The sequence below is a fragment of the Schistocerca nitens genome, chromosome 8 (genome assembly GCF_023898315.1).
Source record: "Schistocerca nitens isolate TAMUIC-IGC-003100 chromosome 8, iqSchNite1.1, whole genome shotgun sequence".
Classification (NCBI taxonomy): domain Eukaryota; kingdom Metazoa; phylum Arthropoda; class Insecta; order Orthoptera; family Acrididae; genus Schistocerca; species Schistocerca nitens.
The window spans coordinates 424,408,528-424,435,338 of record NC_064621.1 but is presented as its reverse complement, the minus strand read 5'-3'; the positions used below and the strand labels follow the sequence as shown (position 1 = coordinate 424,435,338).

General features: G+C 37.4%; 1 protein-coding gene across 1 annotated transcript in view; it reads right to left on the bottom strand.

Annotated features, from left to right (window-relative positions):
- Window positions 1-26,811, bottom strand: part of LOC126198962 (neuropeptides capa receptor-like) — a gene marked incomplete at its 3' end in the record, with an annotated part of 1,187,493 nt that overhangs the window by 59,499 nt on the left and 1,101,183 nt on the right. The window contains exon 5 of the mRNA XM_049935612.1: window positions 14,597-14,824. Coding sequence (XP_049791569.1) covers window positions 14,597-14,824 — 228 coding nt within the window. The remainder of the gene's footprint in view (window positions 1-14,596; window positions 14,825-26,811) is intronic.

The following is a 26,811-nucleotide window of genomic DNA, read 5'->3' as shown; positions in this document are numbered from 1 at the left end:
ACAAATACAGTCTTGGGGATTCTCGACCATATAACACTATTTACACTTTCATTGGGGTTTTGAGTTTTTCCGTGAATACACTTTTTCAACAGTTCAGGTGCTGCTAAGTCTCTGAAAATAGGTTTTATCACCTCCATTATTGCATGAGGCAGACTATGCTTATGAGTGTACACTTCACCAGTTACCAATCCTTTGTTATATTTACACCAACTGTCTTCTTCTTTGGGACACAATCTATGTTGGGGATTTTCATCGGTTGAAGAAGTATAAAAAAAAGAGCCCAAACAGCCTTCTTCATTTCGTCGACACTTTGTGTATTTTGCCTAATAGCCATTCCATAATAGTTCTGTATTTTGTCAATTACACTGTCAGTTAACCTTCCCTTCCCATCCAACCCTTTACCATCACTGAGTTTTTGTTTCTTGTACGAAGCTTTCAGTCGCCGAAGTCTTGTTCCCATTCGCTTCTGTACGTGTCCAATACACTCAAATTTCTGCACTACAACATCATCACCATAGGGCTTCGGTCCTTGAACATGTTTGAAACTTTTAGAATCACCGTCACCAAGGTAATTAACATATCGCACTTTATCACACGCCTCAGAACGCTGGAATATACTGGCAACACCAGCCACTTCCATTCCTCCACTACTGCCACTATAGTTAGCTTTGCAATTATTTTCATGTGTACATTTATATTTTTGTTGACATCTACAATACTTTGATATTACTGCTACATCTAAAACTTTCCCTGTATACATACTGGTGGCAGATACTACACCATGAAGAGATGTGTGTCCCCGTTTATGCCAGGTACCATCGAACGCTGCAGTCAAATCTCTGTTACCATTATTTTCCATTACTGCCTCTTCCACAGCGTTCTTCATAGATTCTATACAGACATCTTCTACTTTAGACCCTATTAATTTATTATAGGTCGTAAACTTGGTTGGGGGATTTGGAAGATTCATGATGCCACAGAAAATTGCACCTGCAGTAGCACCCTTACCAACTGAACGCAAGGAATAAACAAATCTAATGTTGCGTTCGTAGATTTTGCTACCATTTTCTTCAGTTGCAGTTACTGCAACACTGTTCCAAAAGGTGGTCATATATGAACACTTATCACATTTCAGTTGTATTTCACTAGCAAGTCCTACGTGCTTTATTATGGAGAGTTCCAGACCAACTTCACTACAATGAATACATCTTACACAGTTTGAAAAAATTCCTTTGAGAACCGACATATCAAATATTTCATTCACATCCGATTCGCCCATAAAACATTCATAGTTTTCACTCATTGAACCAAGCTTCTTCTGTGAAGTATTTTCTTTCCCACTTTGACTGCTATGGGCAGGTGTACTTGAGAGGTTAGGTTCACTCACTTGGTTATCGTCTTTATTGTTTACAGTAATAACACATACCTTTGGCTTTCCAACATTTCTCCTTTTCTTAAAAGCCTTCAGAGGATTTCTAATAACTTTACTTTTACTCATTATTATACTTCAACAAAACAGAGACTCAAGAAACAGAATTAATTACGAATATTTTCGAGATAACGACAGAGTAAATAAACATGAAACAATCGACAATCACACCAGCGATATATATTGAACCATCACAGGTTAGCCACAACACATACTTTATCTCACATAACTAAAATGTACCTGATGAACACGGACGTTAATAATAACACCATTTGACAGCAGTTTAACAGCGCCACAGTGGGTCACGCCCATGTAGAACACATTTCAAAAAAAATTTAAAAATAGTTGTAGTATTCGGAATTGAATAAATTATATATCTATTAAAAGGTAATAGTCTGCATATTCAGAAACCGCAAAAAAGTAAAAATTCAACTTTTCATGATTTTGAGCCTTTCCGGAGCCCCTTAAACAGGGCGTCAGAAAGGGATGTAGTTTTACGCCCCTGCGTGGGAGAATGTAGCTAGAAAACGTAGAAGATTATGAACAGAGATGATCATCGAACAAACTTGGTGGTAGGTGAAAGTCTCGGAATGAAGCAATGATTTTAAGAAACAAAAGGCGGAAGGTTTGTCAGGAAGGGAACCATTTGGGAGATATAATTTCAAGAGAATGGGATTTTAGCTTCATTAGGTGATCCAAATGCTTTGTATGGTCTGAGGCTACCTCAGGGTCAAAGAGTTTAAGGATAATAGGCTAATGAGGTGAATGTGCAGATCATTTGTGGAGTATTTGGGGTGGAAGCTAGACTACATGTTTGTAGACATGCTGAGATAGTAATTAATCATGGACTTCACTGCAGGTGGAACTTACGCTAACGAGCAGGTAAAACAGTATTGGGTTTGCGGAAAACAGTATTTTTGATGGCTTCAAGGGCTCATAGAGGAAAGCACTGTATGTTATTGCAAAGTTTTTCTGTGATGGGGCAGTTTTCTTTAAGCAGCAAGAAGAAGTGACGTCATAGTGGGTCATAATTTCATATGTATTACGTTATGTATCAATATTACATTTTTCTGGTGCAAATATTGGAGATACCTATTAAAGACATATAATTAAATACAGATCGCTACTACACTAGTATAAGGTCAATCTGTCAAATCTGACGATGAAACCTCAAATTTTAAAAATTATGAAAGTTGACAAAGAGCAACAACAGCAAACCACAAAACAGATTGTAGCATAATAGTCCTTAATCTACAGCACACTGTAATACAATATAGAGTTACAGCGACCACCAATGATACAAAGACATAAGTAACAAATCTGTTTATACGAAAATACGATTAACCAACTTCATAAATATATAAAAACTATTATGTAACTTTCGCAGATGAACTGAAGATGGCAATGTAGCTGAAATTAATGTATCACAATGAAAACCTTAAACTACTGTAGTAGCATGATCAGGGATGATCGTCAGTCTAGCTTAATGATGGGTGGAAAATGTGGAATGAAGTAATGATTTTAAAAAATAATGAAAAACTAATATTAATTTTATTATTATTATTATTGTTGTTATCATTACTAACGAAATAAAATGTTGATATGTTCTTACACAACGACAGTCTTCAGTTTTATTTTAGATGTGGTGAACATTTGAGAGAGGATGTATTGGATGCTAAAGTGCACCATACAGCGATTGAATTTGGAATCGTTGGATACAATGATGCTATCTTCAAGGTGCCTAGCACCATTTGTCTGCAAATGTAGGCTGTTGTTGTTTAATTTATTCGAAATGTTGATGACATTCTTCTTTCATTCCTCTTACATCATCTGTCATATTATTGGAGGAGGAGAGGATAGCACTTCTTTGCCTGAGTACATTTATAAAAGCATAAAATTACATTTTCAAAAAAAGAGTTACCATGATAAATTCAGTAACAATGGCACCAGAAAATTAGAACAGTAAAAACAGTTGTGACATATAAACTTGAGGGTTGGAACATAATGGAGTAACAGTTGCTTTATGGTGGTCAGGAGGTTGGGATTGGTATTTGAACCTTGATCTGATGCAAGGATTTAAGAGTAAAGGAAGGAGCTGGTAGCATGAATGGATTTCAGGACCACTTTTAGAGTCACAGAACCAGCGGAAGGTTCCTAGGTTGTAGATGTGTCAGGTGAGAGAGAGATTGGAAGGTGAGAGAGATTGGAAGGTGCTACTCAGACATAAATAATTTCCACAAGGACCTGTTGCCTTGGTGGTAATTGTGGAGACAAAGGATTCTTTATATTCGAGCTTAAGACTCAGATTTGCAAAGTAGTTTGAGGAAACTGAGGAGAGGGTGGGGATACAGAAGACAACACAGAGGGTACAGCGTTCTAGTATTTTTAAAATATGACAAATTTTGTGGGTTCATGACGTTCATTTTGGTTTCCTTTGACGTTTGCAACAGCACCAAGTCTTCTAAACTGAATATCTAGTTGTTGATAAATGTAACAATTAATGAAGCAACTGTGGGCTCAGGTATATATTAAAAACAGTTTCGCACTGTCAAAACCACACTTTGGTAGCAGGAAATGGTAGAATTACCGGCAGCATTGGTAGAATTGGTAGGAAAGAAATATAAATGAATGTGTGAGAGATATAATTGGAGCTGACTACTTCTCTTTGCTGTTTTGTTAGTTTGGTAGCTTGCCTTATACATAATTACAATCGTCAACTTTTCAGTGTTCGTTCGTTGTGTATTTTATATCCATACATGATATAAATTGTATTCTATAAGTAATAATAGTTACTTGATCATGTAACATGTTGGCTTTTAGTGTAACCAAAGCAATTACTTTCCTAAAATAATTCTTTTTGTTATGTTGTGCTCAAAATAACATTCTTCATCATAATCAAAGGAAGGAATTTCCTATTATTATTGATAAATGTGAAAGATGTTTATGAATAACTGAAACATATTTTATTTAAGATCGACAAAGTATTCAGGAGAACTTTCATACAATTTCGATTTGTGGTTCTTATTATTTTACCTTTTTACTGGAGAAATAGCATTTTATAGTGCTATAACACCGATCTGTTTGTTTCCCTTACTTTTGATATAATAATAACTGGGTGGATTGAGCACACACGCAGATAATTTACCGACATTTGCCGTTTTTTATAAAATTTATAAAAATAAAAAATAAAAATGGTGGTCGAATTTCCAGAAGAAGATTTTAAATTTTTATGTATTTTTTAGGTAGTCCCAAAATAGTACTACCTAATTTTTATATATTTTGTTCTAATTACTGATAGGAGAAAGAGATTACAGTTGTATGTAATAAAAATTAATTTACTGAACAAAGACGCCCACAAGATGAATAATATAGTTTTAATAGCTGAGCAAACATACCCACAAGATAAATAAGACCTTTAATAATTATTCATTAAACTTTAATGACTGTAAGGCACTGTATCAAAATTTTCTAAAACAACTCTTTTACCATACTGAAATGAGAATTGTTTCTTAACTTGTTTGTTAACCAGATTTTTAGCATCTGCAGTTCTAGTTATCTGATTGTACTCCAATTTCATATTTTCATTAACTTCATTCTCAATTATTCTTACAATAGATTCACCATTCGGAATTTTAATATTCTTATAGTTTAAGGTGAATTCCTTTACCTTTAATTTTGTTTTTTTATCATATTTCTAATAATAATAACTTTTTGGGCCAGAAGGAAGCTCGATATTTAATCGAGATATTTCCTAATTTATCAGACCATGTGCATAGTGTACAATCAGTTTTCACAGTATTTTTCCCATTGTCAATGTATACTACCGAATCAGTACCAAAATATATAACAGGTTCTCCAATTTTATTTGATATATTATACAATCTAAGCATTGCATTTCATGTAGGGAATGTGGCTGTAAAATATTTGTGGATGTATTATTTTCTAAATAATAATCCTTTGAATTGTATATCATTTGAACCATATTGTCATTAATGAAGTTTATATGTATGCTATCTAATCGATCATCCAAAATCATCCACATAAAATTTTTGCACATATGTCACATATTCAGTTCTACTCATATTTTGCCTTTGTCAAATTTTCCATACAATTAACTAACACATATCACAGCAACAGCTCGTATTTCAGGATTTTTCTTTATTCTGTCAGGTTCTAAGTCAGTATCCAATTTCCCTTTAACTGTATTGATATACTCTTCATCAGATTCGAAGTTATGTGAATTCGTTTCCAGTTTTATTTTCATATGATGTTACACATAATTTTTAGACAACATGTTGCTTGTATCTCTAAAATCTCAAACTTCATTTACAATTAAAATAATATATCAAATTTCTACAGCCAACTTCACTTCATCTGTTACCCAAGTACCAATAAAACTTCTTTCATCATCACTGTGATTGACATTTATTTACTTTTTATTGAGCACATTTGACACACAAAGGAAAAAAAACAGTTTTTAATTTTTATCAATTTTTACCCTTAAAGCCAAATAGAGTGATACAATCCTCTGGGCGATAATAATTTATATTTTAGAGGGTTGTACCATTTTTTACTATAAAATCTTGTTCTATGTATTTTTCTTTCATGTTGCTCAGGATAATAATTATAATGTTGCAGAGTTGGATAAAGATTACATACATGAATGTATTTTATTTTTGTGCTAACACTGTCTCCGTATTTTATAATTTTTTTTCAGCAAGCATAAAACACATCTCTTGGATTCAATGGTTCGACAACTGCTGCTAATTGTTTCAATTCTTTAAGTTTTTTATACTCACATTCCCATATATCTACAAAATAATGTCCAGAATCTCGTATTTCTACACTTCTTGTTAATGTCTTTTGATAATTGACATCAGTTGTTTATTTATTTTTGTTGTTAATTGTCTCACTTTACATTTTTTTACATCTATGCCAGAAACAATCATGGTATTAGTTGCTTTATCATATCCATCAACTTTTGCTACAGCTATTCTTACTTTGCCACCATTAAGAGCATGCAAGATATTGTTATTGATTAAACTGTTTAACCAGTCTATGGATTCTCTACTATAGTTCTGTTTCTGTTCTTTATCTGATACAGCAATTGCATTTTCAGCTCAATATTAAAATCTGTAAATCGCCATGCAAACGCCAGCAATGGTTAAATAACACAACAGGTCTGTATTAACTATTCCTACAAACAGTTTTCTCAGTTCTGAATGACCTCTCCTCAAAACATCTACTTCAGAATTACAGTATTCAACAGTTTCTTTCTTCATATTGAACACATAATTTTCTTTGCCTCTGGAGCTACGCCATTTGAGAAATGCTTGTCTATCTTTTGGCTTCATAGTGTCATGAAAATAATATTGAGTATCAGTAACTGGTCCTCTATAATCATAATTTTCTTGTGTATTGAACCAATAAGGGAAGTAGCCTTTCTTCAGATCTTTCAAATCAAAAGTTTTTAGTTAACTATTCAGAGAACCTTTTACCAAATTACTATAATTTTTAGACCAAACTGTCTTATGTCCAGTAACATTAGTTTTGTTCCTGTGTGGATAGTATATGGCTTTCCTGTATTTTCAACACAGTACTTCAAACTAAATTGGGAATTGTAACCTTTAGCCTAGTGACCTATGAATGTATAATTGCGATGTTCAACAGATATCATCCAATGACAGAATTCATCATTTGTATTAAATTTATATTTGTCACCATTAAAATTGCGAGCTGTACGAGATGAGATTCAGAATATGTATGCCAGTTTCTTGTTGAGCTTCGCAAGAAAACCACATATATCTTTCAGTGTTGGTACAATTTATTATCCCAGAGAAGCCTTTTTCACAACATTTAACACCTTTACTTACAACTATTTTACACCGTTCAAAGCATTAGTAAACATAATAATTTTGGAATTTTCTGTTAATATAACAACGTTCTTTATTGTAATTTGGACAACCTTGAACTATAAGATCGTGACCAGATTTTCTTTCACAAATGCCCCCTTTTTCCCATTTCCTTTGCATGTAACATTTATGATTTCGAATTGTCGGTACTTATTTACCATTTCTTGGAAGTTTAAAGCCACACTGATCTTTTTAGTACACAAGCAAATCCTTTTATACCTTTCACATTTATAAGCTGTATAACATACTTCTTGGTGATTGTTTAAGCATTCTTCAGTACATAATTATCTATTGAAGTTTTCACAATAAATCGCCATAGTATATAGACTTTTACTCTGTTTTACATATGTACTGTTTGTTACATTTATTGCAGAAGTATGATGATCCCAAGAAAGCCGTAATACTGCTAATTATATCGAAATGGTTGTGATCTTTATGCAGATAATTCTTTATCTCATTCTGAGGTGATACTATAGATATTTGAATTGAGATACTCTGTGCATACAACATTTATTTGGATATACAATATTTGTTCTACATTTTTAATGTCATCCAGATTCAACTCTTCTTCGTTGTATTCACTCAACTGATTACATAATATGTAAGTTAAATCTTTTTGTAATTTATATTTATTTCCTTCTCTAATTTTCTTAATCCCACATGTAGTTAATTCTCTGCCCAAAACATTATTTCTATGGTATGTTAATGGAACTATTACTGCTCCAGGAAGAACAGATTATAATAATTTTTCCTCTTGTGGTGCATCTCTTAGAATTTTTGTCTTAAGTTACATTTATTATTTTTCTACCATTACCACCACTACGTCTAGGAATTCCTAAAATTTTAATATTAAATGATGTACTTCCTATATCAACAGTCTCATCAGATGTGAACTGACTATGCTAAAAATATTTCGTTAAATCTCGATCAAATTTATTTTTTATTGGTTTGGCCTCTTCTTTATGCTGAAATAGTTTACTGCTGAACACACAAATATGATTAGTGTCACTATTTTTTTCCTCGCTAGGTGGTCGATATTTTTCAATAATGTCTTCGTCAAATCTGTCAAAATAATTTATATTAGATGCATGTTCTGGTCTTCATCTGGTCTTTTCGAATAATTCTGAATGAAATTGAAACTCCTGTAACTCAAATGAATTAATTAATTCAGATTTCATTAATGTTGTGTACCCTGACATACCAAGATTCTTTGCTTTGGCTTTCAGTTTAGATATTTTCAATCTATTGAGAGCCCTGTCAGGTGGTGGCAAATTATGTGAAACGATTGCGTTAATTAATTCAGATTTTCCAAGCCTCCTAAATATACATAAATCATACCTTCTGTAATAATCACAATGTTGAGCGACTGTAAACTCTCTCAAAAAGGCTTCCCTTTATTGAGGACAGGAACCATTACTTTTGCAAAAAAGTTTCAAATGTAGAAATTTCTTTTTTAGTTAGTTTCACGGTATTTTTGTCAGTAAATGCTTTTTGAGATTACTTTAACTATTTGTTTTCCACACATACACTCTATTTTTCTTTTCTGTCTTTCTTCTAGTTGATAAGGCTTGCATTTACTCGAGTGTTTGTCCCTGTTTTAATAGAAACAACTAAATTCTTTAAGTTCTTGACAATAAATACACTTATGGTTGCTTATTTGTCCTTTCATTATAGAATCTACATCGTCAATTGAAATTCTAATAATTTTATACATCCTCTATCGTAGTTTATAATAATGTTGACGACAACTCTTCTATCTACATGAATGTTTGTCCTTTGTTGGTAAATTTAAGTAAAAACAACTAAAACCCTTAACTTCTTGACAGTGAAGACTTTTTTTTAGAATTAGCTTCAGTTTCTTCTTGTTTTTCCATTGACAATACTATTTTAGAATGCTCATCACACGAAATTTGCTTTAAATTTTCTTTACAGTATAAGTTGCAAAATATTTTCCACATCCATAAAGAACTCATTTATTATTATGTGTATCTTTGTGATAGATTTTTACATATTCTTTACATATGTTTGAATATTCATCCTTTGTGTACAAATATGGATAAAAATTATCAACAAGCTTTTCAATTTTGCATTTTCTACACTTCTTGAGCACTTCCATTTATTGAGATATTTATCCTATAGTATATTTACATTTATGTTATTGAATCATGGTGAACTACATGTGAAAATCATAGTACAGCTGTTACTAACACTTGTTGTTCAAAATAACTGTCTAGCAATTAGACGATACTGGCGCAATGACAACTCTTCAGGACTGAGTTTCGTGTGGTGTGTGAGACTAGTCACAGTCAAAGACTGCTTTAGCTGTTGGTAGTCAGTAATTAAAATTGATGATTTCTTCCTACCTCTTAATGGGATCAAATTGGTCACCTGTAAATTTTCATAATTTATGTGATGTTTTTCTCTAACATAATTTCTAATAGCTGTTTGTGGGTTCTGAGACTAAAATTTCAACAGCTTCTTTAGCTTTAAACCACAGATTATTATCTTTATCAATTACCATGAAATCTTCCTTTTGTTTTGTATGTAAGCTTGTTTTTGAGTAGCTAGCTAGATCTATAATCGACTCTATTTAGTAGATCTGAAGGTGACAAAATTGGTCACATTTTCAGAGATGAATTCTTTCACCCCCGAAAATATATCAGATTCATTGATAAATATTGTCTGTTTTTCGTTTTTACTAAGGCCCCAAAATATCTACATATTTTGTCTTATCTTCAACATCTACATTATTTCTAATTGCTTTATCAGTGTCTTTATATTCTGGAGTTTCTGCAATGTCTTTTCCTTTAAACCATGGATTATCCTTTTCATCCATAATCATCAACATTTGTTTATTGTTGTATGTAATCTTGTTGTTGAGTAGATCTACAAGATCTAAGATTTGCAGAAGGCAAATATATACCCTCTGGAATTTCTGCAATATCGTTAGCTTTATACTGTAGATTATTTTTTCATCAGTGTCCCACGAATGTAACCAGATTCACTGATAAAAATAGTTGAATTTCCATTACGTCGTAAAGGGCACATTTTCCTCCCATTTATATTTCCTAATGGTTTACAAATTTATAAGAACAAATTGAAGATTTATAAACTAATAAAGAAAAGGTGATATTTGATAATGTTGAATACACTGAAATAAAACATGATAATCCATTGGCTTTAGAATAAGAATTGTAACTGCTAAACACTGTTTCACATTCCCCATCCATATCATCCACACGTAATCCCATTCCAAATTTTTTCTTTTCATACATGATTTATAAAACTGCAGTCGCTGCTACTTTATCTCCTAATGAAGTGTCACTTGTGTGCATCATTTCTTTTGCAGCTAACTGAAGTTCTTTATCAACTTGGTGTCTAGATCCTAAATGTTTATGATCTTGATAAGCGATTTCGTGTTGTTTGGAAGCTCATATAATTTATTTATTCCAGGATCACCAATTGCTTTCCTTTCTTCAAGTTTAAAGAAAGGTCCAGAGTATAAGTAGCCTCATAAGTGCATCTCTGGCATTGGCAAATTATTTAAAGCCAAATTGACTAAACCTTTTCCGTGTTTTTCAGTCTTTCAAAGCGTCTGACAAAGAGTATCAAAAAATATAATTAAACATGGATTATCGATTATTGATTATCAAATCTTTAAATTTATTTGTTAACATCTTTGCTATGCCAACATTTTGATTGTGATTGTTTTTATTTTCAGCCAATTCTTCTCCATGGCTTACAGTTAATTTATCAATTAATTGATGGACATCATTCATCCAGACATATTCAACTGGTTTTTCTGCATATTTTTAAATTAAACCTTCACCAACGACTGTTGAAGCAATCTTCAGACGGCATTCTGTTTTCTCAGACAAACTTAATTGTGAATAATCTGAAGTATCTATAGTTAGTCTTCTTAACTTTGGTAAACAGTCATTAACAATTTCTTTTACCAAACCTTTATATTTGACTCCTCCACTCACTCAGACTCTATTTCGGTTATTTTCAGAGTACAATGCACATGTATTATAGAATATACGAAAATAATTTGATAAATCAACTAAATCGAATCTCTCATCCACATCATCTACAGTAAAATGTTTTTTAAATAAAAGATTCACTAAACCATCGATTCCTTCATATGTCTTTTCACGAACTGTTAATTTATCTCTTCGAAATGTTACTGATAATCTTCCTATATATTTAAAGGCATCAACAGGTCTTCAACCAGAAACTTAGTCTTCAATATGGTTTATATATTCTAGCAGTCTTTAACTTATGTTTAATTGTTAGCATCACTGTCCTCTATTTTCTTGACAGCTCCTTTTTCTTCTTCATATTTTCTCAAAAACTTCTATATTTCTGATTCACTTAATGTGTAATCTTGTTTAATTGGTGGTATGTCGTTAAATTCTGTGGTATAGCGATTATAAGGAACTATTTAGTTTTATTCTCACTATTTTCTTCGATAAGCGTTCCACACATTATCACCTAAGCCCATGATTGCTTATTTAATTTTTTTGATTACATCAATAACAGGTTGATCAAGTTTTAATATTTTTCATATTCTGTTCTTTGTTGTTTCTTCCATTTTATAAACTCCCCTTTAATTGTTCCTTTATCTTTCTAATTCGTCTGGCTCTTTTCACAACCTCCAGACAATATATTTCATACATTTATTAGAGAAGAAAAAACATTAAGCAATTGTTTTTTTGTTGATCAGTCAGTCAATTAGTCAGTCTGTCAGGCACTTATTCAGTTAGTCAGCCAGATAGTTCAGTCAGTTAGTTGGTCAGTCAGTCAGCCAGTTAGTTAGTTAGTTAGTTGGTGAGTCAGTTATGTTTGAAAAAATCAAGAGCTATCAATTCTACTCATTCCCTGTGAATGGGAAGACTAAAAATAATTTAAATCTCATGACAAAAACAATGAGATTAATGTAAATATCAGAGATGGTTAGGTTATCCTCATTAAACTCTGTTTTAAATGAACATTAGTATTATTCGAGCTGATGGTACATATTATCCAATTTATGACTCCAAATCCAATAAATAATTAATTGAGAATTATTTAGCAAAACTGTTTGAAGTTATCACAATTACAAAATTAAACAATATTTCATCTAGAATCGATTATCCTTTCACTTCTTCAATGCCCTTATTCGATTGATTTTATCTCTAACTGAAGAGTTAGCTGTCGAAGGACATATGGTTAACACTGGTAAATTAAGAAAGAGAAAATTCAGATGTTTTATCCATTAGAATTATTGGGCAGTTTTTTCAAAGATTATAAAGAAGTCATGTGGGAAGGAGATTTAACAGTAATTTTTACTTGGAGTCCAACTGTGGGAGATACAATTCTTTGATTTGCTGATAAAAATGACGCCAGAATTGAAATAAAAGACACTAAAACACCCAAAAATTCCCATGTCTTTCTTTGAGCCATGATAGAAAGAAATTGTTGGATCAGATGAGAAGAGAAATTTTGAGTTGGATATCCCATATATACTATAACTCGATAGTGTTTGAAATGCTTCGTTTCAACTTTGTTTTTTTTTCAGACAAAAAGGAAAAATGAAGAAATGAAGTTTTCCTCACGAGGCATGGAATCTAACTCCAGCAAGTAATTATCTCAAGGCTTACGATGCATTTCGTGACTTTACGAAAACACACAATTGAATGGCGATGTTTATGTGAGTCCATTCGATTTACCTGAATATTATCCTGTCTCTGTCATAAATATGGCTCGACGAATAATTGTTTTAACTACACAAAAAGCAACAATGAAACTGTGTGCCACTTTTAATGACAAAATTCCGAAAGATACAGTTGCCTATATAGAAGTGATCGGCAAGAAAAATTTGATATATGTTGCACAACACAGAATAATAACTGAGAATTTCTAATAGCATTTTTATATAGATTAGCAATAGCTAAAGGAGTCTTAGACTGCATCATGTTTGCACTTTTTTGTAATTTTCAGGACAATATGAAACAGCTAAACGTGTCAGTACAATCATAGATGCAGATTCTAAAAATCTGGTCGGCAACAACTTCAAAAAGAATGCCCATTTCAGTATGATAAAGAGTTGCTCTAGAAAATTTTTATACAATGCCTTAAGTTTATAAAAGTTTAATGAATAATTGTTAAAATCATTTATTTATATTGTAGGCTAGTTTGCCAAGTTATTCAGGGGTGAAATTTTGCACCCCTGAATAAATTTATTTTATTCATCTTTAGGGTATGTGTGCTCAGTAAATTAATTTTTATTATTTACAACTTTAATCTCTTTCTCCAACCAATAATTACAACAAAAACATATAAAAATTTCTTAGTCCTATTTTAGGACTACCTAAAAGATACATAAAAAATGAAATTCTTCTTCTGTCAATTCGACATCGATTTTTACTTTTTATTTCTATTGTTTATTTTATACATTTTTATTAAAAATGGGAAACGTCGGAAAATTTTCTGCAACTGTGCTCAGTCCGCCTAGTTACTAATTACCATAACATTCATCAGCTCCAAAAATTTTCCACTAAAACAATGACAATTTCAGTTTTTTTTATAAATGCTATTTATTCTTAAATAACAGGAGGAGGATTGAATCTTTCTGGCAGATTGAAAATGTGTGCCGGCCGAGACTCGAACTCGAGACTTTTGCCTTTCGTGGGGAAGTGGTCTATCAACTGAGCAACACTAGCAGGACCCACGATCCGTCCTCACAACTTTACTTCCGCCAGTACACCGTGTCCTCCCTTCCAGACTTCACAGAAGCTCTCCTGCGGATATTGCAGAAATAGCACTCGTGGAAGAAATGATATTGCGGGGACATGGCTTTGCCACAGCCTGAGGGATGTTTCCAGAATGAGATTTTATACTGTCTAGCGGAGTGTGCGATGATATCAAACTTACTGACAGATTAAAACTGTGTATTATTTGGAACAAAAATGTTCCACAAGTGTAAAGGAACTTTATATATCCTTATTCAGTTTCTAGATGGCTCACCACTTCTGGTTTTTAGAGGACTCTAGTAAGACAAAGCATAAGTAACGAAAGCGATCTTTATGTGATAACGCCAAATAGATATGTAACACACCCAACGTACAGGTAGCATGGATACGACATTAACTGACCAAAGCTAAAAGGAAACCTACCATAGTCTGTACTTACATAGGGTAGTCTACGATAGCCTACGGTAGTTTTGCAATTCTAGTAGGAACACAGATGAATGAGTGAATAGTTGTGGAGTTACCGAGCATGCGCACGATGGGCTTGCGGTTGTGGTCCTTGCGCACGGAACCGCGGGGCACGGCTCGCGGCCGCCAGATGACGCGCGCCATGCGCGTGTAGAGCACCAGCATCACCGTCATGGGCAGCACGAAGAAGAAGACGCTGCTGAGTTCGCACAGCGGGTAGCCGGCCGGCAGGTTGTGCATCAGCATCGCGCAGAACGCAGACTCCTCCAGCGGCGCCCCGGAACCTGTGGGCAGGCGCGACCACTCTCAACTCCGGTACACGATAGCTGCCACAGAGCTTGCAGGCTGTCCACACGTATTCATAATGATGACTGCAAGGGTAAAACACCGTGGGTTACGCGTTCCCCTACACCAGAGCTTTCCAGACTAGACGTCTCGACAACCAGAGGTGTTCAGTAGTACTATCAAGGGTGTCGCGAGACTAGTAAGTTCAGAGCAAAAAACAAATTAAAATCTTATGATGAAATAATACTAACCATTCTTCTCTTCCATCAGTGTAATGAGACATCACGTATTAAACAAGTGACCAGTATGCCGAATTCAACTATTCTTTGAATGTAACTTCCATTGTCTTTCTTCTGATGCTCTAGGTATCTCTCTTGTAGATTGATACTCTCTGTCTGTTCATCTTTTCGCGCTTTCCAGTGCTTGTGAGCTTCAAATGGTTGAGAAAGAGGCACTGGCAGAGCTAAAGAATCGCTGCACTTCAAAACATAAGAACCAGGAATCAGATTTTTGTAACTTCTGGATTTCTATTCAGCAAGGTAATTCTCACATAAATAAAGGAGCACTGGTTTTTGCTCCAGTTTTGTAAAACTTACTCGCGTGAGAGTGCATTTTCTATTGTACCGAGTATGAAAACAAACTTGGAAGTTTAGATAATGAAATGCGTGTGAATTTGCCCTACATCAGAGGTAATATAGGACAGTTTTGTAATGCTAATCAAGCCACGTGAGTCACTGAATTCAGAGCGGTATTGAGAAGCTTTGTGTCAGTGAAATGGTGTTTTCTTTATAATTGTACCACTCATAAACGAAATGTAAAAATTAATATTTCTTTAAAGTATTATTTAGTTAAACAGATTCTCTTTGATTAAAGTTAGTGACGGGTCGCCTCGGTAAACTGTACATATTAGAAGGGAATAGCCGTGAGGAAAAGGTCCATAAGTTTGCTCTAGACACACACACACACACACACACACACACACACACACAACACACAGACAGAGAAACGATGTGGTGTACCTCCACGGAAATTTACGAAAAATTCTAGACCTATCTTGCACAAGATGTGTGCCCCAGTGAACTGAGGACCAAGAATAGGGATAAGGAAACGAATATTTCGTGATTGGTGAACAGAACTCGCGCAAAAGACGTAAATTTGTGCCATCACCCCTACCGAATCTCCACTACTGCTATGTAATCCGAAACAGCGCATGCAAAGAACAATAGACAATTAGAACTAATGCTTGTGAGCTTCACACATGTAAGATCTGTCTGTTTGACCATGTCAGTACTTCATATTACCGGTTACGTAGGTTGTGTCCTAAGTTGCCGGAAGGCGATTCACACAGTGCCCCACTGCAGATTGTCGTTGAAGGGCAGATAATGTGAAATATGTTGCCAGATATTTGATCGGGTGGAAGACTTCTTATGTAATAGAGCCATAGCGCTGTCCAAGACGTCGAGAGTTCGTTAGAGACGTGTCGTCAAGGCTGCCCCAGAGAAAAATGTAGGACCGCTCTTGTTTATATTCTCGTACATAGGACATATAAGGGACACGAAAAACAATAATCGGCCACTGTTGGCTGATTATGCTGTAGTATACGACAAGGTGACGTCGTGGTTGACCCTAGGAGGATACGATATGACTAAGACAAAATTTCAAATCTTCCTAAATGTAGAAACTTGTACGTTGATACAGATGAATAGGATAAGCATTTTTTTTTTTTTTTTTTTTTTTTTGAGATGGATCAGGTAGTGGGGTGGCGGAGGCAAAGTGGGCAGGGGTCGCAACCCGAGGCCTAGCCACGATGTCTCCCCCCCTCCCATCGTGGGGATGTGGTACAAAGGATGCAATTGGTGTATTATTCTGAATTTTTTAGTTTATTTATTCATTTATTTATTTTTATTTTTTTTATTTTTATTCACTTTTTTTTAACAGTAAGGAACTGAAAAGTAGTAAGTTTACTCGTTGCGTCGAGTTGGGGACGCACATAACTAAAAACATGCTAATAGTTGTATAAAAAGGCATAAAGTAAGAGAGAAAAGTGCGGGGCTAAGGAAACCGTGAAACAAAAATGAAGGGTGGAATCCATACCACCATTAACCAGTGCTACATCTTGCACCGGATGGGAAACAAAAACTGCGAAGCCTTTTTCGCACCGGGGAAAAAAATAGGAAATGGGACAAGTACTGCTACAGAGTTTGAGGGTTCACGACGAAACTCTCCATCTGCTGTATCATCCAGGTATGACTTCTCGTAACGGCCAAGGTAGATCCCACGTTGTACCATGTAGTGTTCTATCATCGTCTTGTAATGTTAGCTTCTCTTACCCGTGATATTCCAGCTACGTGGAGGGTCGTGGAACGCACTCTACAAATAACTGGAAAAATATTGTCTATACTTAGGGTTACGGAGGAGCTTGCAATGTTGTTCCTGCAAATAGTTCCAAAAGTCTAAAGTGTCCTTAGTGCCGTCTTGAAACAAGTAATGCACTGCATGTCCACGAAGCCACGTCATTGCATTTAGTTTTAGTGCGTGGGTAATACAACTCATCCGAAAATAAGATAGTCTTGGGGTCGATATGATTCGGCGTTACTCGAAGGAAGTATCCTGACATTGCACGGTGGACTGCCGTTTGTCGTTCCGGAGACGGCGCCATAGCATCGCAGTCGCGCAGTACCCTGAAGTAAAAGTCGAGTGTATGTCTACGCCAAGTAGCGTGGTCGCGACCGTAGGTTATCAACGTTCGCCTCAGTGAAGGTTTGGCGCAGTCCAACCACCAGCGGTACGACAAGTGAGCGATGTTTAATTTCCACGGGCTGCGGCTTCTCCACACTTGTTGCCGCCGCAGGGTGACGGCACAGATGTAAGTTGAGTGGTCCGAGAAGGCTGCAGGCCACAGTTCCGTATCCTGTGTTCCAGCGGCGAGACAGCATGAGACATAAATCCGGTCGATACGACTGGAAGAGTGACTCGTGAAGTGTGTGAATCCCGGTCGGTGGCCGTGAAGATGTTCCCAAGTGTCCACCTCTGCAGGTCTCGAATTAGCGTCTTCAGTTCCTGGTACGGATTATGTCGTTGTAGTTGGTCTCTGGGCGCCAGTACGCAATTGTAGTCACCTCCAAACACCAGATGGTCGTGGCGGCCTTGGAAGAGCGGCGCGACGTCTTCCGCAAAGAATCGTGAACGCTCGCGACGTTTGTCCGTCCCGGAAGGTGCGTATTGATAAGGCGGACACCCAGTACTGTGAGTACCATTCATCTTGCCCAAAGCAGAAACAGGATATCGTCCGCCACTATCCCTTCCCGAAGAAGTACAGCGACACCGCTGCCTGTAGGGGAAGATGGAGAGACGCAAGTATCGTCACCGTACATGCGTGGGAAGTCGTCGACATACACATCCTGGAGAAGGGTTATACCGATGGAAGCAGCGTCCAACATATCCTGAAGCAAGGATAACTTAGCGCGCGTCCGTAGAGTGTTGATGTTGATAGTTGCAACGCGATAAGTTTCAGGTCTATCCATAGCACCCGTGTTGGCCATCAATACCCTTGTAAGGCTGTCTCGTCACTATATCTGATGGCGGAAAAGGACCAAGACTGGTGGGGTTTTCCTCACAGTTGTCCGTCCAGTCGTCATGAAATACCATCGGCTGTTGGTGGCTGTTAGTGGCTGCTGCGGCACTCGGTGCTGACTCCATCGGTTCTACTGGCTGGGAATCGGCAGCGGCTGTCTGCTTATGATCCTGCTATTTTGTGGCGTCGGAGGGGCTGAAGCCGTCACCACGGCTGTTGAGTTTGATGTTACAGCGGCCTCTGTACCGCCGGTACCGTCGTCGGAGTGTCCACAGTCCATGTCAGACGATCGCTGCAAACACTCGTCCGATGGAGCACGCCGCCGTCTCTTGTGTTTTCGCGGGGAACGCTGTTTACGGCCGTGTTTTTCAGTATCTTAATGTGGGTTGATTTCTTCAGCTGCTCCGGTGTCTGGAAGAAAAGCCGCTGTCGGCACATCCCGTGGGTCAATGTCCATCCTGGCATCCACGCCTTCTTGCAAGGTCTGTCGGTGATTATCTTCAGGTGGGGGCGCCGTTGTAGACGCCGGATCCTGTACTGCAGAATCCATCATGGTCTCGCTATCGGGGGCGACTATCGGACTAATGTGGTCCGCGTCGGAAAGGGTTGCTGCCCATGCAACTTCGGCGTAATTGAGAGGAAGGGTCGTCACCGTAGAAGGAGTCATAGATTCACCTGTCGGGTTTGAGTAAGCCGTCGTCGGAGACAATCCGACCGGACGTGCCCATCTTGGCCACAACCAGAGCAAGTGCGTGGCTGACCGTCATACATAATGATCGCCCTACATCCACAGATGACAAGATATGACGGTACATGTTTGGTCAGTTCAATTTTGATCTGTCGTACCCCGGTAAGAACGGGGTACGTTGTAAAGGTGGTCCAATTTTCGGCCATATGGCTGATCACTCTGCCGTAGGGCTGGAAAGCCCCGGTGACTACGTCCGGTGGTACTTCGAAAGGGAATTCGAAGACCCGTATCGTACGGAGGCCAAGCCCCGCTTGATCGTTGGAGACCGCCCCAATATGGCCATCAGAATGTTGAATTTAAGATCGTTCGCATGTGCGCGCAACGATTCTGTTGCACACCTCGTCACTTACTAACTTGACATAGACAACAGTGCTCGTGATAGATAGATGGATACCAATTATGTCTCGCGGGTCAAGTTTAACGTCGTCACGTAGTAAACGTCCCACTTCAAAAGCTCGCGGTCGTGCATGATCGGGTAGAAAACTGATCTTGATGGTGGTTTGTCTGTATCAATGAGCCATGTTGCGTCTTTAGTGATGGACTCTAAACTAGTGACAACGCAGCCGGCCGAAGTGGCCGTGCTGTTAAAGGCGCTGCAGTCTGGAACCGCAGGACCGCTACGGTCGCAGGTTCGAATCCTGCCTCGGGCATGGATGTTTGTAATGTCCTTAGGTTAGTTCGGTTTAACTAGTTCTAAGTTCTAGGGGACTAATGACCTCAGCAGTTGAGTCCCATAGTGCTCAGAGCCATTTGAGCCATTTTAGTGACAACGCAGTAGTAAACAACTACGGGCACTCGCGACCGCGCGGACGGGACGTAAACAAGACGTCCTCGCCGCAGCGCTGCGGAAACCAGCGCTCTCAGGTCACGTCGGAATAAAATTTTGGTAGTGTGCTGTTCGACACAGTCATATCGGTTAAATATCTAAGGGACGCACTGGAAAGCGACATGAAATGAAACACGTACGTAAGGACGGTACTAGAGAATGCGAATTGTCGACCTTGCTTTACTGGGATAATATTAGGAAAGTGTAATTCGTGCTGGGTGGTCCATTGATCGTGACCGGGCCAAATATCTCACGAAATTAGAGTCAAACGAATAAACTAAAAAGAACGAAACATGTCTAGCTTGAAGGAGGAAACCAGATGACGCTTAGGCTTGCCCGCTAGATGGCGTTGCCATAGGTCAAACGGATATCAAATGCGCTTTTTTTTAAATAGGAACCCCCATTTTTATTACATATTCGTTTAGTACGTAAAGAAATATGAATGTGTTAGTAGGACCACATTTTTCGCTTTGTGATAGACGGCGCTGTAACAGTCACAAACATGTGGCTCACAATTTTAGACGAACAGTTGGTAACAGGTAGGTTTTCCAAATTAAAATACAAAACATAGGTACGTTTGAACATTTTATTCCGGTTGTTCCAATGTGATACATGTACCTTTGTGAACTTATCATTTCTGAGAACGCATGCTGTTACAAAGAGATTACCTGTAAATACCACAATAATGCAATAAATACTCAAAATTATGTCCGTCAACCTCAATGCATTTGGCAATACGTGTAACGAAATTCCTCTCAACAGCGAGTAGTTCGCCTTCCGTTGTGTTTGCACAAGCATTGACAGTGCACTGACGCATGTTGTCAGGCGTTGTCGGTGGATCACGATAGCAAATATCCTTCAACTTTCCCCACAAAAAGAAATCCGTGGACGTCAGATCCGATGAACGTTCGGGCCAAGGTACGGTGCTCCGACGACCAATCTACCTGTCATGAAATGTGCAGCAGCTAAAACACCTACTTGGGCATCATCATTTGTTGCAGGTCGTGGTTGACGTTTCATATGTGGCTGAACAATTCCTGTTTCCTTAAATAACGTAACTATCCGACGAACGGTCCGGACACTTGCATGATGTCATCCAGGATACCGATCAGCATACATAGTACACGCTCTAGGCATTTTGATGACAATAGCCATACAGCAACACGATATCGACGTTTTCCGCAATTGGTTAACGGTCAATTTTAACACGGGTAATGTATCACGAAGAAAATACAGCCCACACTGGCAGAATGTTACATGATACCACGTACTTATACGTTTGTGACTATTACAGTGCCATCTGTCACAAAGCGAAACAATGGTCCAACTAAAACATTCATATTTCTTTACGTACTACACGAATATGTAATCAAAAATGGGGGTTCCATTTCAAAAAAACGCAGTTGATATCCGTTTCACCTATGGCAGCGCCAAAAGTATTTGAGGGGCGGGCTGGTAGGAACGTTCAACACGCCATTATTACGGAAATGTTTCGTGAACTCCAATGCTAATCTATGGAGGGAAGATGACGTTTTTTTTTTGCGAAACACTCCTGCGAAAAATTATACAAGTGGCATCTGAAGCTGACTGAGAACGACAAAGTACATTTCATGTATGGAACACGAAGATAAGAGAAATTAAGACTCGGATGGAGGCATATAGACAGTCGTAAGTCCCTCGCTCTATTTCCCACTGGTGGAATAGGAAAGTAAACGACTAGTAGAGTTACAAGCTATCCTCCGCCATGCACCATACGGTTCCATGCGAAGTTTGTATATAATGTAGACATAGATGTAGAAGTTACGTGACATGCTGCGTCCGTAAGTTCACTTTGTAGGATACTCTGAGCACATGTTGTAAACTCATAACCTTCCAACTAGTGGAGGATCATTAGGCAGAGAGCTTTGAAATAAACAAATGAGAGTGTCGTAAGAAATGAAGATTACTACCTCAACAGAGCGAGGGTTTCATTCTTTTAACGGCCATGTCCCTGAAATATTCTTGATTCTTTATTTTAGCAGACCTTCTGGGCTAGCTTTAATTTTACTGTCAACATGATTCTTCCCACCGCTTACGAACACTACATACAGAGGTTCCTCCACTGTATGTGTGAGAGTAGTATCAGAGAAACTGTCAGATGACCCTGAATGTGTACAGATGAAACACATTATGCACAAATAGGTGAATGAGTCCACTACTGTTCTGTTGCGCTATCGGTAACAGAACACTGAAAACCGAAGAAAATCCGCGATAGTCAAAAGTGGTTTTACCATCCAAAAATAAAGTGTCTAAAAACCGATACCAAACAGTGCTTATATTTGAAGAATCTTAAGGACATGTAATTCACGCGAGAGGAAAGGGGCTTACAAAACACCTCTTCGAACGCTTTTTGAGCCTTGCTCCTCAGTATAGGACACCCACCTGGTTGGATTAATAGAAAAAAGTGCGAAGATCCAACGAAGGGCAGCTGATTTTGACACAGGGTTGTTAGGTCGGAGCGAGAGCGTTATGAAGATGCTGAACAAACTACACTGCAGACACTATGAGAGAGGTGGTATGCATCACAGAGAGGTTTAGTACTGATATACCGATAGAGTACGTTCCGTTAACAGTAGAGCTACATATTCTATTCTCCAACATAAAGCTTTCTAAATGCCCACGAAGGCAAAATCTATCTGGCTGAAGTAGTCACTGAAGCGGCTTGCGATTATAGATCTAGGCTTAGATAAATAAAAGGTACGGCGATTATCGTAACTCACCTTGCCGTAGAAAAAGAACAGTTTTAATTTGTCTCAATGGAAATTGATGAATCCTAAGTTTGCATGCTTGGTTCGTTGCTCGGATCTGTGAAAATATCACTTGATATATACAGTAACAATGAACATGCGGATAAAATCCTACATTAATCCCAATTTCAGTGAGTGTATTTACCGCTATCATCTATAATAGCCAGCCGCGGTGGTCTCGCGGTTCTAGGCGCTCAGTCCGGAACCGCGCGACTGCTACGGTCGCAGGTTCGAATCCTGCCTCGGGCATGGATGTGTGTGATGTCCTTAGGTTAGTTAGGTTTAAGTAGTTCTAAGTTCTAGGGGACTGATGACCACAGATGTTAAGTCCCATAGTGCTCAGAGCCAGCCATCTATAATAATTACTTTGTCTTTAAAAGATAAGGGACAATGTCATTATTACAATATCAGGTTGCATTTGAATTATATGTGATCTTTAATAGTGATTATTAATATTTAAATAATTATTATGACTCACTTAGGGCAAAATGTCTTTATACTGTTTCAATGCCCATGATCCTGGAGAGACTAGATGCCTTGTTGACATTTGCAAGAGCTAAAGGTGGGGACATTTGCACATATATCCTGCTTTAGACATACCAGAAACAGCCTTACGTTATTACTATTTCCTTTAGATTTATATAGTTCACTTACGTAAGTATTAAATGCTGCCAAAAAGTGGCGTGATAAACCTTTTAGGTTATTCCCTCCATTGCAAACTCCCGTTCATGGGACGAATCAAAAAATATTCGGTATAAAATCAGAGACGCTATCAAAGTTTCTATCAAAATTATTTATAAGTATATAACAGAATGCTTACTATGTTGAAAAGCGTACTATATTAATATGATTTAATGATGATTTGATACATATTTGATGAACGAACTATATAGCTTACATTTAAAAGTTGTTACGGCATCTTACAACCCGGCGCCATTTGATCTGTCAATGTTCAGAAAATATTCTGCAGAACGCTTCACGTAAATCCGTTTTAGTAATTACAACAGATGGTTGTAACTAAATGAACGTATGAAGTCAATGGAAGACAATGTTGAGGCCGGGAACGTTCGTTATTGGTCTAAGGGGTTGTAAATTACAAGGTTCATCTTCCTGAACCGAAAATTCACGCCATGAACAAATGTACCAGCAGAACTCTAACGTATCCACTGCGGTAAAGGGGTTCATAACGTTTCAATAACCGTGGATTTGGATGAAAGATTTGCATATAAGGGTAAGACACATACATATGAGGCATGGCTACGTATAGCATTTCTCTTATCCACAAAGGCTTCCATCAGATAGGATTAAATCAATGACCATGCAATATATGAAATGATATCGCTGATAGAGACCTAGAAAAGCATAACCTTCAAGGCAATGAATATGTCGTGACAAATGCAAATTTTTTTATCTGAAGTGTTACCATCCCATCGCCATCCCGACGAGATCTTCAATTACCCAGACCCGAAAAATCATGACCGAGATGCAGTCAAGAGAGCTAATACTGCGACACTTTCACAATTTACAAAAATACAGTATCATGAGTGTCACATATCGCTTCACGATCTTTGTTTTAGCTCTGTCACGATCACTCAGTAAGTTATTACGTGAGCTTGGTATTTTTTCTGGGAGTGTAACGTTACTCGATGTCTCATAGGAGACTGTGAGTCTGGGTTGGACCGCAGTGTACCATTTAGTCGCCAGGAAGCTCTTCCAGTGTCTCATAAGCAGGCAGCAGCAGCCTACTGATAGATAACCAGTGTTCACCGGTACGTCCTGTTTCCCGGAATGATATTTCTTTGAGGTTCTGGTGCTAATCACCTGCAATAGATTCGGCGGTGCTAGCTGCCGCACAGATACCCTGTGGGTATTTGAGTGTGAAGTTTTCCTTGCTCTCTGCACATTAAAAAAGAGCTACCATGGACACATGAGAAAGTTCGTTGTTTTTCCTTCAGTTTTCAGAATTAACGGAGTATCGTAGACACCACCAGACATGACACGATCGAAGCTAACCAATGGAGGGAGATCGTTTGCTTTTAGTACCAGCCTAGTGCACCGTAATACGCGTTTTTGTACGGCGTGACAGAAAAGTTTCTGTTTGTTTCATCTTTCTTTATAGGAAAAAATGCAATTGCACATTCCTGTCATTGTCAGTAGCACTGAGTCACCCCTCAAAGCGGAGTTTGGGAAGTGGTGGGTAGTTCAGGAGAGAGAACATTGATTTGGTACTGTAAATCAGGGTTACTGGGACCCCTACCTTTAAAGTGATCTAATCCGTTCCTGGTAGCGATGTACTGAAATATTCGACGCAGTTTTTAGTTCTTCCACGAGGTAGCAGCACTCAGCGTACTCTACTATACTCCACGTAGTTGCACGAGCTGGTGCTAGAATTTAGTGGAGGTTGTGTTATTGATATAACACATGTGTCTTACTTCCTGCAAAGTGCGAAGAATCAACTTTCTGAATGCAGTAATTGCACACTATTATTTCTTGAACAGTACTTTACGTGATTTCTACGTAATTGTTTGATTATAAATCATATTTAAAAAGTTATTCACCCAAGTGTATACTTGTGTACTGACAACGAAATGCAAGGGCTACCTGAACTCACGATCGGCTTGGGTATAGGTAACCTTTATATACGTATGTTCTCCTTTTAAATCAAAATAAAACACCTGGTACAGATGGTGACAAGCTATTGTAAACGTCTGAAACTATTTAGTTTTTTTCTTTAAGGGTTTAAGACTGACTATGCCGTCCAAATACAGAAGATTGCAAGGGAATTGGAAGTGCTATGGTTTTGCAGATGACCAACTGGAAAAATGCGTAAAAGCTATCACCATGAGGCACAATGTCCCAAAGACAAACAGGAGATCTTTTCCAAAATCAGCAAGTCCACCATAAAATGATACTGAGTCAACATCAGAAGATGATAATGACTTCAGCATACAATCGTCAGGAGAAAGTGCATGTAATTTTTTCAACAGTAAGGATGAAGCATATGAACTGAGTGACCTTGATTTGTCGTCTACCAGTATGCCTAAAGATGAACAAGCTAAGATGGGCAATGCAAAATGCGGGGTAGAAAAAGGAAGACAGTGGTTCACAAGAAAGTCCTCTTAAACAGACATTGGAAGAAGAAAACTTTGTAATCATTTAATGGCAGAAGACTGAATTTCTTAGTGCTGTCAAGCGGAGACGACAACGGAGCTGTCGTCGAGTGTATGAAGCAAACAAAAAAGTTCTGGAAGTTACCTGAAGAAAAAGACATTCTGCATTATAGATGATGCGATATTAAGTACAATATTAACCCTCCAAAACTTGTCAAGAGGGGCTTATTTTCTGTTCCAACAATCAAAGACAATGTCTTTAGTCAGTTAGGTTATGAAATTTCTTTCATAACTATACCAATTCATTATTTTAGCGCTTAGGCTACTTGAGCCCAATTTCGTTTCCTTTCAATTTATTATTTAATCGTGAAATGCTGTCAAGGTAGTAACTATCACAAATAGTATGTATAAAAGTTTCAGATTAGGAATAATGCAGTTAGAAGTACCAGGCTTTTATAATTATGGTTTTACAAAATCACGTATCACAAATATGTAAAAACTGGGCCCAAGTAACCATGATTAACTGTATCTTTCCCAGTCCTCATCTCACACTGTCTTACACCCACTAGCTGTAACTGTATAATATTAAGTGTTCCTTTAAAGCAGCTTGTAATTAACTGATACTGTTACACATCTCGTATGCTCAGTTCTATGCATTTAATATTTGTGTTTTTTATCTTGAATTTGCGAGCTGCCCAGATGAGGAAGTCTATTCCTTTTCCGTCTTGCAGTCTTCCTGTAAAATGAAAGTCTGACAATGCTTACCTTCATTTTACTTTAGTTTACGCCAATTTTCAGAACATTGCTCTGTGATTTTTATTATTAATTATTAACATGATCAAAGCAAACGAATATTTGGGATTCACAATCGTAACATACATTTTCCTCACATAATAATTGTAACCAGCTACATCTTCAAGAAGTCGCTTCAGTGTGATGAGT